The sequence below is a fragment of the Nerophis ophidion genome, linkage group LG15 (assembly GCF_033978795.1).
Source record: "Nerophis ophidion isolate RoL-2023_Sa linkage group LG15, RoL_Noph_v1.0, whole genome shotgun sequence".
NCBI classification, from domain to species: domain Eukaryota; kingdom Metazoa; phylum Chordata; class Actinopteri; order Syngnathiformes; family Syngnathidae; genus Nerophis; species Nerophis ophidion.
This window is the reverse complement of record NC_084625.1, coordinates 20783835-20797663: the sequence shown is the minus strand read 5'-3', so window position 1 is coordinate 20797663 and position 13829 is coordinate 20783835. Positions and strand designations below refer to the sequence as shown.

The following is a 13829-nucleotide window of genomic DNA, read 5'->3' as shown; positions in this document are numbered from 1 at the left end:
TGCCTTCTCTATCTGACCGACCACATCAAACATGAGGTGGACGCGGGCAAATACTGCGGCATGGTCATGCTGGACATTCAGAAGGCCTTTGACACCGTTAACCATGCTATACTGTTGGATAAGCTCCGAGCAATCGGATTCGACGAAACCTCATCAAGCTGGATGCAATCTTACTTGGAGGGGAGGAAACAGGTGGTAGAGGTGAACGGTACCATGTCCCCTCCCCTCTCAGTAAGCTGTGGAGTCCCTCAGGGAAGTATATACTAGGACCTTTACTCTTCCTAATATACGTGAATGACATGCCATCAGCATGCCACTGTGAATTGTTCCTGTTTGCGGATGACTCGGCCCTGCTGGTATCCGGCAAGGACAAGTCACAGGTGGAACAAATCCTCAGTGCTGAACTCCTCAATATTTGCACCTGGCTCGCCGACAACAAGCTATCCATACACTTAGGTAAAACGGAATCCATCCTATTTGGGTCCCATATCAAACTTAAGAAGGTCAGTGACTTCACTATAAAAGTGGGTGACATTGTTATCACCAGGAAGGATGAGATCACCTACCTATGTTCCATTCTAGAGGCTAATCTTTCCTGTGATAAAATGGCAACAAAGGTGATCAAAAAGGTCAACCAAAGAACGAGATTCCTCTACAGAATCTCCTCTCTGGTCAACAAAAGCACCTTGAGGATTCTAGCGGGAACTCTCATTCAACCCTTCTTCGATTACGCTTGCACCTCCTGGTACCCCAGCACCTCCAAAACCCTCAAATCTAGACTCCAAACATCCCAGAATAAGATAATCCGGTTACTTTTAGACCTCCACCCCAGATCACACCTCAATCCAACCCACTTCTCCAAAGTGGGCTGGCTCAGGGTGGAGGACAGAGTAAAACAACTTGCACTGAGCCTAGTCTATAAAATCCGCTACACCTCCTTGATACCGAAGTACATGTCAAACTACTTCCTTAACGTAAATGACCGCCATAACCACAACACCAGGGGGAGCTCCACAAACCATGTTAAACCCAGATTTCGATCTAACAAAGGTCTTAACTCATTCTCTTTCTATGCCACATCAATGTGGAATGCACTCCTAACAGGTGTAAAATTAAGTGCATCTCTATATTCCTTCAAAACCGCTCTAAAAAAACCCCTCCAGGCAACTTCAACACTTTACTAATACCCTCCTCCATTCACATCCCATCTCCCCGGATTATAAACAACTCAAATGTACTTCTAATGTATATACTTGTTCTTATGCTATCTGAACTCACTATGTTGTCTGCTGGCTGTACATATCCTACTGTAAGACCTACACTGTTTCAATGTCCACATTTCTCTGTTAATGCAATTGTTGATGACTGAAGTTCTGATATCAACCAAAGCTCCTCATCCCACCCCCCGGATTGTAAATAATGTAAATAATTCAATGTACATACTATGATGATTAACTTGTGTGATGACTGTATTATGTTGATAGTATATATTTGTACCATGAATTGATTAACGTGGACCCCGACTTAAACAAGTTGAAAAACTTATTCGGGTGTTACCATTTAGTGGTCAATTGTACGGAATATGTACTGTACTGTGCAATCTACTAATAAAAGTATCAATCAATCAATCAATGTTACCGTGGAGGCCAGTCATTTGCTCTATGAGGTAGAGTGTTGTACATTGTACATTGAGGAACAGGAAGAGACCATTATTCTTCCAAAAAGCATACCTGACCCATCCATAATCCTATCTTTGCTTAGAGGAGTCAAGAGCTTCCTCAGTTCTGTGTAAATGTGTAAAGGTTATTTAGGGTTCAATGAACGAGTTATCTTACTATGCTGAGGGAAAAGCATGATGAAACATGCAAAACAGCCTTACCCTCGCCATTCTTCTCAACTTTTTTTTCAACTCAGCCGAAGAAGAAATGTGTGAGGTGGGATGTTAAAGGATTTAGCTTTTATTTTTCTTCCAAAAATCCCTAAATAATGGACTTTTTTAATGTAGTTTATCAGACAGAAAAGCATGATGCCCTGGCATTGCCGGGGCAGTCAAAACTGAACAGAACTTGATTTGTGGTGAATCTGAAATTCACATGTAAAAGATTTTGTTATACTGTCATCTAATTAAATAAACTAAATGTATGCATTTTATTGGTATATGCAGTAAAGTCAGTGACATGCTGTCAGGGGAGGCAAGTGAGGCAGTGGTGGCAGGTCAAATAAATAAATAAGAAATAAATACGTTTTTATATTTCTCTTTTGGTTTATGCTTTCTATGTGATTTTGGTGTGGTTCCTGTATATTTTGATCATTTTTATAGTCAAAATCGCGGAAATTCCATGTTTCCTGATCAAAACAATGCAGCAGACGAGAAGTGAGGCAGACACAGGTGGTGCCTCCACGGCTGCACATAGTGTGTATTGGGCGTGTGCGTGCGAGGGGGCGCATGCTTGTTGCTACGGGGAAAAGGCAGGTCATGAGGCAGCAAGTACCTCTGCCTCAAGGTAGGGGGCGATACATTGTCAACTTGCAGTTCAATGCCTCAGCAGTACTCTGACTCGCCACACTGGGAGAAGTGGGGGCGCTCAAGATAGCAGACACAGGTCTCTCCAGCGGAAACCAACTTTTTTTTATCTTCTTTTTTTTTTTACTGTATTTATAACAAACATGGCATTTTATTAGAGTAAGCCAGCGTTTGTGTGTGTTTTTTGTCAGATGCAGAAATATTGTTTAATTTCTTGGAATGAAATTGAATTAAATGAATGTTTCTGCCAATATGGAGGATTATATACTGTATCCAAGATGAAATACTTCTCTAAACTGGACTTTAAGACAAAATGAATGCGATTATACAAAGTACGTTTTCATGGAGGATAGCTATTGCTGCTTCAGATACAAATACAGAAAGGTAAGATACACTCACAATACTTGATTTATTTTGTTAAAAGCAAATGGGACCAAAAAGTATTTAATAACAACTTTATCAAATACTTTTTAGACCTATTTATCATATCATAACATCATTATGGTAACGTTTTTATGAAAGCGAATAACTCCCTTTTTTTTCCTGTTAGTCTAATGTGCAACCTAAATCAACAATGACTAGAGCGGCACATATGAATTTAAGTTAAAAAAAAAAGCATGTATGCCTCACTTGGTGTTTTGTTCACCGCACGTCACTGAGTAAAGTGAATATTAGTATAAACAATGCAGCTTGCATAATGTCTCAAATTGCATACAGGTCAGCCACAATAGCAATCAGTAGAAATTGCGCTTTCAAAGTAAAATATTTCATAATAAGAGTCTGTGCAATAACCTGCATAAAGATGGAGAATCCTTAGCAGGTAGCGCCAAATTTTATTATTGGTGGGCTGCCAGAAATATGATACGCTGGGATGCATGAAACTATATTTGAACTTTGAATAAACTCAGACTAAGCAAAACCACTTAGGAGTGTCACCCTGCATCTGTTGTTGTTTTGGCCCTGGGTGACAAGCGTAGCAACATGCAAAATTATCAATAGCAAGGATGGGGCTGTCGCAGAAGGACGGAAAGACAGTGACAAGGAGGCGCAGGTTATTTACGACTCAGACGGTAAGCGCTAGTGAGCTGCATCCTGATGTTTGCCCTTTACCGCCTGACTGGCTCATTGACTCCCAGGAGAGAGTGGGAATGTTTGACAAGTCTCCAGCAGGCCAGATATCTCCCATTTGGGAATTCCTTCAACAGTGAGCTGTGACCCTCCTATGTATCAAACATTTCTGTCTGCATTAAATTGACTTTTTTGTCGACACCGTAAACTCTTTTCTCTCGTCAAACCTAAAGTGCAAATCCTTGCTGCAGTTCTTGTACTAGTGGTAGTCTATTCTCGATGTGTCAGTCTGCATGGCCTCCTCTTACATTTAATGAGAGAGTGACACCTTCCCTGGTGGGTGGAAAGCAGATAAAGTGACAACACTGCACTGGCCTCGCCGCCTTACAAGACTGCAGAAGTAGTTGTGTTAACTCCGCAGCGTGGGTGATGTTGCCTCCCCTCCTCTGTGTCGCCTGCTTTATTGTGGTGCAGAACTGCATTGTGAAGGTGTGCCTAATGTTTTGAGGCTCGTACAGTTTTTCTGTTGAAGGTTTCGCGCTGACTGGTTCTCTCTGTCTCCTTCGGCACGCTGAGAGTCTAATCTTCTTTTAATGGGCCCTGTGCGTCTCCGCTATGACGCCGCTGATTGATAACCCTCACGCTCACACCACGCGGTGCAGTGACTCAGCAACATGGCCGCCATTTTTTGCTTATAAAGCCGTATTTTGTGAGTTTAGGCTTGGATGTTGCATCGAGTAAACGCCCCGAATCATTTAGTTCTCGTCCACACCCAAACTGAAACATTACATTTAGCCCCTTAAGGCCACAGTGCCTATTTTAGACTGAGCATCACTTCCCACTCACTAAAAAAGATTTCATTAGGAGTTTGTTTAAAAGTGACCTTTAATCAGCATGCTTCTTTCACAATAAGAAGGTGTTACTTTTCTATTTGTAATGGTCATCTAATCATTTATTCTACATTATATAAATTTTTGGCACCCTGTCTTTGGGTACCAGCTGCATTGGTGGGGTACCGAAAGGGCGGAGCTAAACACATTGCAGTCTGTTGATTGGTGAACAGAGAATACTCACTTCCAGAATGAGATGATGACAAAAGGCACATCCTGTTTAGGATCGACTTTACAAGAAGGTGCTGTTAGGAGTGGTTGCCATAGTGACAGCTGAACCTTCTATGCAGGTCAGTTACCATGCAGTTTTGCAACACCAATAAAAATGCTTTCTTATGATACGAGGTGCTCAGTGACAGGAAGCAATGCTTAATGAGCAGGAAAAGGTTACTAAGCCAAGTTGTGGTTTATAGAGGCAAAGGGGTCATAGACTCAAAAACTATTTTGTCCCACACACCATCAGGGGATACAAAACAATAAAATATACCCCCATTATTTATTATTTACTTTTTAAATTATATCTCAATTCTGTACACTGCTGCTGGAATTTAAGTTTTCCTGGGGGAACTCTCCTGAAGGAATTAATAAAGTTCTATCTATCTATCTATCTATCTATCTATCTATCTATCTATCTATCTATCTATCTATCTATCTATCTATCTATCTATCTATCTATCTATCTATCTATCATGATTTTTTTTCTACATTTAAAACCATTCCTACAAAACATGTAATGGTGGTTCTTTGGTAACAATTTTTTATAGATTATATTTTACAGATTATTTTCAAACCGCTTAGGCTACGTTCACATTGCAGGGGTAGGATATCCAATTGGTCTTTTTATGTGCATAGTAAAAAATAAAATAAAATAAAATACAAACCCCTTTTCCATATGATTCCATATCATTTTCAACCCGTATTCAATTGAATATGCCACAAAGACAACATTTTTGATGTTCAAACTGATAAACTTTTTTTTTTTTTGCAAATAATTATTAACTTTATAATTTGATGCCAGCAAGACGTGACAAAGAAGTTGGGAAAGGTGGCAATAAATACTGATAAAGTTGAGGAATGCTCATCAAACACTTATTTTGAACATCCCACGGGTGTGCAGGCAAATTGGGAACAGGTGGGTGCCATGAAATGCTCAGTAATTCACAAATAAGGATGGGGCGAGGGTCACTACTTTGTAAGCAAATTGTCGAACAGTTTTAGAACAACATTTCTCAACGAGCTATTGCAAGGAATTTAGGGATTTTACCATCTACTTTCCGTAAAATCATCAAAAGGTTCAGAGAATCTGGCGAAATCACTGCACGTAAGCAATGATATTACAGACTGTTGATCCCTCAGGCGGTCCTGCATCAAAAACAGACATCACTGTGTAAAGGATATCACCACATGGGCTCAGGAACACTTCATAAAACCACTGTCAGTAACTACAGTTGGTCGCTACATTTCTAAGTGCAAGTTAAAACTCTACTATGCAAAGCCAAACCCATTTACAACAACACCCAGAAAAGCCACCGGCTTTGCTGGGCCCGAGATCATTTAAGATGGATTGATGCAAAATGGAAAAGTGTTCTGTGGTCTGACGAATCCACATTTCAAATTTTATTTGGAAACTGTGGACATGGTGTCCTCCGGAACAAAGAGGAAAATAACCATCCGGATTGTTATAGGCGCAAAATTCAAAAGCCAGCATCTATGATGGTATGGGGGTGTATTAGTGCCCAAGGCATGGGTAACTTACACATTTGTGAAGGCACCATTAATGCTGAATGGTCCATACAGGTTTTGGAGCATCATATGTTGTCATCCAAACAACATTATCATGGACACCACTGCTTATTTCAGCAAAAAAATGCTAAGCCACATGTTACAACAGCGTGGCTTCGTGGTAAAAGAGTGCGGGTACTCTCCTGGCCCTTAGCAGTAAAATAGGACAGCGGAGACCCCGGACTGTTGAACGCCTGAAGCTATACATAAAACAAGAATGGGAAAGAATTCCACTTTCTGAAATATCTGTCTTTGTAGTGCATTCAATTGAATATGGGTTGAAAATGATTTGCAAATCATTGTATTCCGTTTATATTTACATCTAACACAATTTCCCAACCCATATGGAAATGGGGTTTGTATATACCGTATATATATATATATATATACATATATATATATATATATATACATATATATATATATATATATATATATATATATATATATATATATATATAACACAATTTCAACACAATGTATATATATACACATATACATATATATATATGTATATATATATATATGTATATAAGTATATGTGTATATATATATGTGTGTGTGTGTATTATGTTCATAGCCGGCAGAACGGTGGTGGAGGGGTTAGTGTGTTTGCCTCACACAGATAGATCCTGTGCTCGGGATCTATCTGTGTGGAGTTTGCATGTTCTCCCTGTGACTGCGTGGGTTCCCTCCGGATACTCCAGCTTCCTCCCACCTCCAAAGACATGCACCTGGGGATAGGTTGATTGGCAACACTAAATTGACCCTCGTGTGTGAATGTGAGTGTGAATGTTGTCTGTCTATCTGTGTTGGCCCTGCGATAAAGTGGCGACTTGTCCAGGATGTACTCCGCCTTCCGCCCGAATGCAGCTGAAATAGGCTCCAGCACCCCCCGCGACTCCGAAAGGGATAAGCGGTAGAAAATGGATGGATGTACATAGTCGTTCATATAACAAAAAAATGCGATGTCTTATCCGAGCGCAAATTGATGTCATTATGTCATATTCGCTACTGTGTTTACAGAAATACACATGGCTCCAATTGTAGTTGACCTCAATCCCAATTTCATGGATTTTGTGCAGTCAAAGTTAAAAATGTTTAAACTGAATTATTGCGCGCAAAACATTAAGAAGGAAGAGGGCAAGCATTTTGGCTCTTGCAGTTTGTGGGACGTTTGCTTCCACGTCTGTTCCGAAGAACGTGTGGGCGAGCAGTTGAAGCCAGGAGTGGCGGGACATTGACGTGTGTTCCTAAAACATACTTTTCCCGCGTTTTCTTCTCATTTGTCAACTATTTATTTTGCAACCGTCTATTTTGGCAAAAGATTTTTACGCTTATCGCTATTTGATGATGTGTTGTTTGGATGATCATGACCCGATTGTTGAGAGTGCAGTCACATCGACTACACATCGGATTTATCTCCAAATACAAAAGAGGCCTGGTCGGGTTTGAAAAAATTGGAGTTGCACTGTTCAAATCAACATGAAAAAATTTGATACAGGTCACATATGGGCAAAAACATTGGAATTGACATGCAGTGTAAACAAGATCTCTCTGACCTTCTCAGGATGCCCTGTTTTGTGGGTGTTTTTTTTTTTTTTTTTGCATGCCTCCACTTCGACTGTGTCTTGTCCGCCCCAGGCATGTTTTAATTTTTAGCGCTTTTATTGGAGTCTACTGACAGATAGAAGGTACAACAATATGCTACTTTGTCTTAGAAATTACAACAGTGCAGGATGTATGTGCATGCACAAGCCAGTCTGCCCTACAACACGTGTATAGAAAAAGATGGAACCTATTGACTACATTGTCGGATTACACTGATAGACACGTGCGAAGCTCTTCGGGTAAATATATTCTATATATGGAGATATCCGCTAACCAGGGGTCGGGAACCTTTTTGGCTGAGCGAGCCATACAAGTCAAATATTTTTTAAAGTATTTCCGTGAGAGCCATATAATTTTTTTTTTTAAACATTGAATACAACTATATGCGTCCATTTTTAAGAAAGACCAACATTTTTAGTGTATAATAAGTCTCTTATTCTTTTTAAAAACATTGTTATTCTGAGGCTAACCAACAATAAATGAAACACTACTTACCATTAATGCGACTTCTTGAACAGGTGCGGTAGAACCGGATGGATGGATGAAAATGCAAGAGAATGTTTTATATTCTGAACGTTATTTTATACACTGTGATTACCAGCGGAATTATTCATTACTTATCGTGTTAAGCCATAGCAGCTAAGATTTATCTGAGAGCCAGATACAGTCATCAAAAGAGCCACATCTGGCTCTAGAGCCATAGGTTCCCCACCCCTGCGCTAAACCTAGGGTCAAAATGTCGGAAAAATGTCATAAGTTGCAGGGTAAATTCCAAATGGCTCGTTTGGAGGTTTAATGAAGGAAAATTGCTTTATAAATGTCGCCTCCATGGGTTCATTTCAAATTTTTGGGACTTATGCAGATCCCAAATACACACAAATGGGTACCAATAGATAGGACAAGTTAATTTTGCATTATAGGTCCCCTTCAATAGAGGAGGTGGGTTTTGATTAGCACACACTCCTCCAAGTGCACGCTGCCTTCTGCTCCTTACTCTGCCAGCGGCGACACACTCAGTGGATGTCTCAGAAGATGGCTTACTCTGGTCAATGTTTAATGCACTGTAATTGGTTTTGCTGATTGACTGAATGCCAGTGTTGATTTAAAGCCACCCAGTCGATGCTGACCACAACCATGATGGCAGGCTCCTGTTGTCTTTAGTCAAATATTACTATCATTTTATTGCTATTTTCCGTTTGTTGAAAGCCTTTCGTGGAATCCTTAGATTTGCTTTTTGACATCTTGTACAGTTAGTCGCAAAGCATCATGTAGCTTCTAGCCTTTTGTTGATACCCGAGCTTCATTTGACCCCGTGTCTCCTTTCTTAGAGAACCATGAGCACTGTAGAGGAGGACCCGGATCACATGATACCATGAAGACAAGCCTGCAGGTCCTGCGCTGCCAGCTGCTGAGTGAGTAAATAGATTTTTTAATCATATTTTTTATTCATTACTTATAATAATCCATTAATTATATAGGAAGAAAGGTGAAAAAGATAACTGATAAAATGTAGAAAAAATTTGATATGTTCATCAAAAATGTAAAATATTTGATGGTGCGAAATGGCCTCAGGGAAGTATCGTACATTACAAACTCAACATGCTGCCATTTTCCCTAAGTGGGTGTTTTACTTGCAGCGCGCATGGCTGCTTTAAATTCCGAGGATGGGTTCAAGACGCCGCGAGTGCATGTACGGCAGCAGGTTCGCTGGCGGGCTACCAGTGCTGAATGTCACATGAATATGGAATATGGAACAGCTCGCGGGCTGCTGATCTCTGCTATGTTTCGCTTCAGGCCTGTCGGACAAATCCGTCTCAATCCTGCTCGAAAGTGACAAAGTACTAGTGTGAAGGAAGAGGTCAGTGTAGTAGTTTCAAATCTTACTAAGGCTGGAGAGCTCTGTTGGTATATTACACTTTGATTGAGAGGGTATTTTGTATGCGTATGCCTGCAAAGTTTTAAGATGTTCCTCATTTTCCTCTATGGACCAGCCATCTGGAAGAGGAAGAGGAGGCACAAGTGCCTCAGGCTGCAGGCAAAGGGAAGTGATGCTGCATTTAGCAGTGTTTCAAAGAAATACCTGCCGCAGAGGTTTTTTTCGCTGTCAATGTCTGTTAGGAAGCTTCTTACCTTACCGAAACACTATTTTGTTCGAGGTTCAAAGCTTATCTGATAAAGGGTACACAGCAAACATGACATAAAATCCAGAATCTAAAGCACGTCCTGTTTAACGTTTCTGCTTCCTGTTTGTGCCGTTGCTACCCTTTCAAATGGCCATTTTTAAATCAACACCACAGATACCGATAAGCCGATAAACATGTACGCCCCTCAAAGCTGCCGACTTTAAAACAGGAAGTTGTTATCTTTATCTTTGGGTTCCCATCTGTAGAGACCACCCCGCCCCAAACAGGACTGTCCCAATGGTCCACAGGATGGACACGAGCTGTCCAAAAAATGTACAGAAACACACCCAGAAGCAGAGATTTTTTCACCACTGCAAAACAGGCTTAATTTAGTTTAACACTTGATCTCCACACCTTTAGAGGGCAGCTTATTTCCAAGAGGTGAAGCACTAGAATGTGCGTATTAAGTGAATATAGTCAGGATGGAGGTGAAAGAGGTAATTTAGTGTTGGAGGGGGAGATGACAGACTTAACAAAAATTCACTGATGGATGATGGATTATATGCAGCTCCTATTTTTGGCCTCTCCCTGGCCCTGCACTCGAGTGTTGCCAGCCGCCCACATAATGCACAAGCAACTTCGCATCGTAAGCAAACTGCTCTCCTCTACATGGAGCATAAGGTGACCCCTGTATACAAAGATAAATATGTCCATCCCACATAAGCAATGAGTAGGTGTTCCTGCGTGATGGATGGCACTTCAATGTTCACATCGAACTCACGTGCTGACTTGGAGCCCCGACAGGCGATCCACGGGGGGAATATTGCAAGGCTCCATTAACCGGAATAAACACTGGATTGCTTTCCATCTCATCACGTTTGCTTACGTTGAGTCTTCATCGGCCGCAAGAAGTGCGCTTTGCGGCTTGATTTACTGACGCCTTCAAGCATGGAGGACTTGGAGGAATGTCACCAGCCTCTTAAGAGGTCCAATTTAGCATGTAACCCACTCCTCTTCCACGTTCTCTTTCACGGAGTTCATGGAAAGAAGCTTTGTGCCATTATTCAAACAAGCAGGTGTATAATAGCAGTGGTTTGTCGTTTGTAATTGTGTGTGACATCTCACTTTGTCCTCCTTTTTTCTAACGCATTCCACCTTGTTTTTTAATGCAGTAATGGATGCTCTCAACCGTCCAATTCAGTTTTCCAATCATTTATCGTGCTGATTTGCTCCCTGTGACTGTGCAGAGGCAGGAGGGACTCTCTGTCAGCCCACGGTGTTGCCGTGGTGACAAATTAAACCTGTTTGCCTGGTTTGGTTTATTATAGATTTTAGGTAGCCATTCATAAGAAAATGTTGAGTCGCATTAGCTTGTCTTTATTATTTACTGACAAACACGGTCTTATTGTGAATTAGTCATATTTAGTGTGTGAAACAACAGAGAAATAGGTCTGTTTGCTTCACGTTTCATCTCATGACACACGCCATAAATCAACAGTGCTCTCTCTTCAGAAACAGTTTGAAGGGGGCACCGTAGGTTACAGACATGGCAGTTTTGGTTAATGGGAGACAGCTTACAGACACACACTCAGGATGAAAAACGATGGTAGGATTACACTAGTATCTCAGCTTTCTTTAGAAATCCATACTAAAAGGTCCAAGAAAAATCTAACTACAAAAACCAAAAAAATATTTCTTAATGGAATAATGTAAATCCAATATATTTGTGATTCATCAACACATTTTACAGAGAATAGTTATTGTTTTACAAGCAGAAAACAATGCAAATTACATCTAAATGACGAATGAAAAAAAAGAGGTGGGGTGGGGAGAGCCACATAGACGACACCTTTGTTCTTTGCTATTAGTTCTCTTTAAAATTATGTAGTGTTTCTCACTTTTTTTTGTAAATGCAAATGTATTTTGCCCCATGGTGGCTTATTTTATTGTCATACTCACTTACAAAAAAAAAGCTTATAGACTGAGTTACCAATGAGTGAATTCTTTTGTTTTGGCCCTCGATTCTGCTGAATGTTGCGTGGGCAAGCAGAATTGTTATGCAGAATGTTTTGTTGTAAGACAACCGAGGAATCGTGAAAGGAAATTAGAGGTATAAATCTTTGGGGACCTAACGAGTCGATCCACTTCCAGTTCATGGGGTGACTATTCGATTCAGAATCGATTCTCGCAATGTAGTGTTTAGTATAATAATTATAATTAAACTTTTTAAAAACAGTCACCAGGTTACAAAAGCTCCTTTTGGTTACTTGGAGATGACCTAAAAACATATTTCTAGAAAATTAATTATTCTGAAAAGAATAATTAATAATCGGCAGCACGGTGTGAGAGGGGTTAGTGCATCTGCCTCACAATACGAAGGTCCTGGTTTCGATCCTGCGCTCGGGATCTTTCTGTGTGGAGTTTGCATATTCTCACCGTGACTGCGTGGGTCCGGGTACTACGGCTTCCTCCCATTTCCAAAGACATGCACTTGAGGATAGGTTGATTGGCAACACTAAATTGGCCCTAGTGTGTGACTGTGAATGTTGTCTGTCTATCTGTGTTGGCCCTGCGATGAGGTGGCGACTTGTCCAGGGTGTACACCGCCTTCCGCCCGATTGTAGCTGAGATAGGCTCCAGCACCCACGTGACCTCAAAGGGAATAAGCGGTAGAAAATGGATGGATGGGTGTAAGAGGGGTTAGTGCGTCTGTCTCACAATAAGAAGGTCCTGGGTTTGATCCTGCGCTCGGGATCTTTCTGTGTGGAGTTTGCATATTCTCATCGTGACTGCGTGGGTTCCCTCTGGGTACTCCGGCTTCCTCCCACTTCCAAAGACATGCACCTAGGGATAGGTTGATTGGCAACACTAAATTGGCCCTAGTGTGTGAATGTGAGTGTGAATGTTGTCTGTCTATCTGTGTTGGCCCTGCGATGAGGTGGAGACTTGTCCAGGTTGTACCCCGTCTTTCGCCCGATTGTAACTAAGATAGGGTCCAGCACCCCCCGCGACCCTGAAAGGGATAAGCGGCAGAAAAAAGATAGATGGATAACTCGATTTAGAATCAGAATGAATAGGAATCGTGACTCAGAGAGAAATCGATTCTTTTTGTGCACCCCTAAATAGAATCATACGAAAAGTGGAGCCTATGAAAACCGAGGTACAACTGCAATTGCATCTCGGCTTTAGGGTTTATGGTCCTCTGTGGAAATGAAAAATGAGGTGTCTTTACGTTTTTGTCTTAATGTGCATTACTGACCAGAATGTAAAGAGTTCCCTCTCCAATGGGACTAAAATGACCTCACATTCTGAAGGAAATCCAATATTTGATAATATATGATAATACCTTTTTTATCCTGTCATGTCACATGGTCGCCATGCCAAAAGCTTAAATACACAGCAAGGCTCCAATGGGAGATCCACATTTAATAGCTATGCTAGACTGTGTGCCAATAAATTGGAAATGAATGACTTATGTGTCACACATTTATTTTTTTCTTGTTTAAACATCGATTACAATGACATCGCTGTAGTTTACTGGTTGGTCATCTTTGGGAGTTAAAATATTGGAAACAGCTCCCACTGCAACTTGTATTTGAAGCAGCACCACAGTGATAATGATGCCACAGGCAAGCAAGGGTTCTGATTGGAGAGCTCACGATTTGGCAGCCTCATCGTTGCTCTCCGACGACATGTCACAGTCCAGTGCGCCGTGCGGTTAATGAAGCAATCTCATTAAACGAGAGGAGTGAAGAACACAGTAGATTAATGGCGGAGGTGTGTAATGAATGCACAACAAGACCGCGTCTCCTGTGGATTGCAAAACGGAAA

The 13829-nt window shown here is 41.0% G+C and overlaps 1 protein-coding gene across 1 annotated transcript in view; it reads left to right on the top strand.

Moving 5' to 3' along the window:
* The window catches only part of tmem108 (transmembrane protein 108), a 33851-nt gene that overhangs the window by 15407 nt on the left and 4615 nt on the right, over positions 1-13829 (top strand). The window contains exon 3 of the mRNA XM_061921681.1: positions 9204-9287. Coding sequence (XP_061777665.1) covers positions 9248-9287 — 40 coding nt within the window. The 5' untranslated portion in view covers positions 9204-9247. The remainder of the gene's footprint in view (positions 1-9203; positions 9288-13829) is intronic.